We start from the raw sequence: 2618 nt of genomic DNA, 5'->3' as shown, positions 1-2618 counted from the left end.
CTAAGCACTCAGGGATGCTCTCAGAAACACCATATTGGGACACATGGGGTTTCTGAGAAAGTATCAGAAGTATCAGATGTCTAACTTTTCATTAGGTTGTTTTTTGGGGTTGTTCTGAGACACAGTCTCACTTTGTCACCCTTGGTAGAGTGCTGTGGAGTCACAGTTCATAGCAACCTCAAACTCTTGGGCTCAAGCAATTGCAATTCTCTTGCTTCAGCCTCCCCAGTAGCTGGGACTACAGGCACCCACCACAATACCCAGCTGTTTTTAGAGACAAGGTCTCGCTCTGGCTCAGGCTGATCTTGAACCTGTGAGCTCAGGGCTATCCACCCATCTTAGCCTCTCAAAGTGCTAGGATTACAAGCATGTCACCCTCAGTAGAGTACCTGGCATCACAGCTCACAGCAAACTCCAACTCTTGGGCTTAAGCGATTCTCTTGCCTCAGCCTCCCGAGTAGCTGGGACTACAGGAACCTACCACAAAGCCCGACCAATTTTTGTTGTTGTAGTTGTCATTATTTGGCCAGGCCCAGGCTGGTTTCGAACCCACCAGTCCCAGTGTACATGGATGGTGCCCTAGCCCCTGAGCTATAGGCACTGAGCCAGAAAAGTTATTTTTGTGACTGTGTGTATATATATTTTCTTTTCTTTTTTTTTTGTCTTACACACACACACATATATATATATACACACAATGTAGTTTGATCACATTGTAATTATGGGCTGCTGCTTGTTAGTTAAAATGAACAAACTACATGAGAACAAACTATATTGACAAGGTGCCATAGTTCTTAATTCTGCCATGGCTTCAGTTTTTTGTCCTTATTTTTCATACTTCACTTAGCAACTTTTTCATTCCCTTGAGAATTTTAGTTGTCCTATTCTTTTCCTGCCTATAGTACACCTCTTTATACAGGAACGTCTGGGCAGAGAAGCCAGTCATGCTCTTCAATATAGATTTGCCACATGTATTCAGTTATACTTATAAATTTCTCTCTAATCCACCACAAAGTACTCCAAAATCTTTTTTTTCCTGGCCCATATAAAACTTTAAATTCTATCATCATTATTCATCCACAAGTACTCCAGAAAAGAGCACAGCCTTGAATTATCTAGTCCTGCTGACTGTACCAATATTCAAATAAAATAATGAAGCATGTTCGACAATTTCTTAACATGATCTGTTTCAAATAGTAATACAAACAGAAAACCGCCACACAAACATGGAACCTTTATTTTTAACGTGATTTCTGTACAATGGGAGTACAATACTTTTACAAATGAAAATGATTTACCAGAAGAAACAATGACAAAACCAAATCGGTAGCTGATGTAAATCCATAGCAATTTATGCTTCAAATCCAGCCAAGAAGTTTGTTACAATCTCTTTCAGCTTTGCATCTGACTCTTCTGAGATCTTTCCATCAGCCCTGTTTGGAAACAAAAGTAGATCATCAGTTCTCATCTGGACAAAATTTTAACTCTGTACTCAGTGGTTAGAGTGTCAGCCCTGTGCACCAGGGGTGGCAGGTTAGAATCTGCCTCAGGTCTGCTTAATAAAGACTTTATCTTAAAACATAACTTTACAGGCTTTATCTTAAAACATAACTTATCAGGCCACCGTTTGTGTTCATACCTGATAGTACCCAACAGTGCTTGGTGTTGGCTGATAACATGAGACAAGAAAGCATTCTCAAACTTTGTGATCTTGCTGGGCTCCAGTTTATCAAGATACCCTCTTACGCCTGCATAGATCACAGCCACTTGTTCTTCAATAGCCATTGGAGCTGAAAAGAAACAAAAGAATACAAAATGAGTTGCTTAAATATATGCCATGCTACCAAAGTCAGGGAAACAAACTTTTTCCGCCATTTACTAATATGTCTCTACGTATTACTTACATTTCACATTTCACATTTTCAACAACCTAGAACTCTACTTAATACTCCTACCCACCTCCCTCCCCAGGAAACAGTTCTTACACAGAGTGTGCCCCAAAAAAGTCTATGTATTTTAAGAAAGGGAAAAACTACATTAAAATAGTAATACTCTATACTAATAACAAGATGAATGCACGTTTCAATTCTGCCATTACAAGAGATGCTCAAAGTATATACATAACATATAATATATAGATAACATCGTACGGTGTGTACACATCTTCAGGCATCCCTGGTATTTGCAAACCTTGTTCATAAATTCTATTTATAATCTGGCAGTGTTTATGTTATTTTAGGTATCAAGAATTTGCTGAAATTATTTGGCAAGACAAAAATATACTAACATTCTTTTAAATTACTAACATTCTTTTAAATTTGCCAAATTCCTGACCTCAGGAGTTTGAGAGCAGCCTAAACAAGAGTATGACCCTGTCTCTAAAAAACAGCCAGGTATTGTGGCAGGCATCTGTTGTCCCAGCTACTCAGGAGGCTGACACAAGAGGATTGTTTGAGCCTTCAAAGAGGATCATTTGAGCCCAAGAGTCTGAGGTTGCTGTGAGCTATGAGCTATGATTCCACAGAACTCTACTCTGGGACAAGAGAGTAAGACTCTGTTATAAATAAATAAATCTTCCAAATTTATATAGCCAAGGGGGCAGGGGACTCTAGTAAGTC

At 39.1% G+C, this 2618-nt stretch overlaps 1 protein-coding gene across 1 annotated transcript in view; it reads right to left on the bottom strand.

Moving 5' to 3' along the window:
• Positions 1–1219: 1219 nt before the first annotated feature.
• ATP5F1A (ATP synthase F1 subunit alpha) overlaps positions 1220–2618 on the bottom strand; it is a 9705-nt gene continuing 8306 nt past the window's right edge. The window contains exons 7-9 of the mRNA XM_012802002.2: positions 1960–1963; positions 1640–1823; positions 1220–1433 (exon numbers count right to left, since the gene is read on the bottom strand). Coding sequence (XP_012657456.1) covers positions 1352–1433; positions 1640–1823; positions 1960–1963 — 270 coding nt within the window. The 3' untranslated portion in view covers positions 1220–1351. The remainder of the gene's footprint in view (positions 1434–1639; positions 1824–1959; positions 1964–2618) is intronic.

The sequence above is a fragment of the Otolemur garnettii genome, unplaced genomic scaffold (assembly GCF_000181295.1).
Source record: "Otolemur garnettii isolate 467f Iridium unplaced genomic scaffold, OtoGar3 scaffold00012, whole genome shotgun sequence".
Lineage (NCBI taxonomy): Eukaryota > Metazoa > Chordata > Mammalia > Primates > Galagidae > Otolemur > Otolemur garnettii.
Note: the sequence above shows the minus strand (reverse complement) of the source record. Positions and strands in the feature narration are given on the sequence as shown.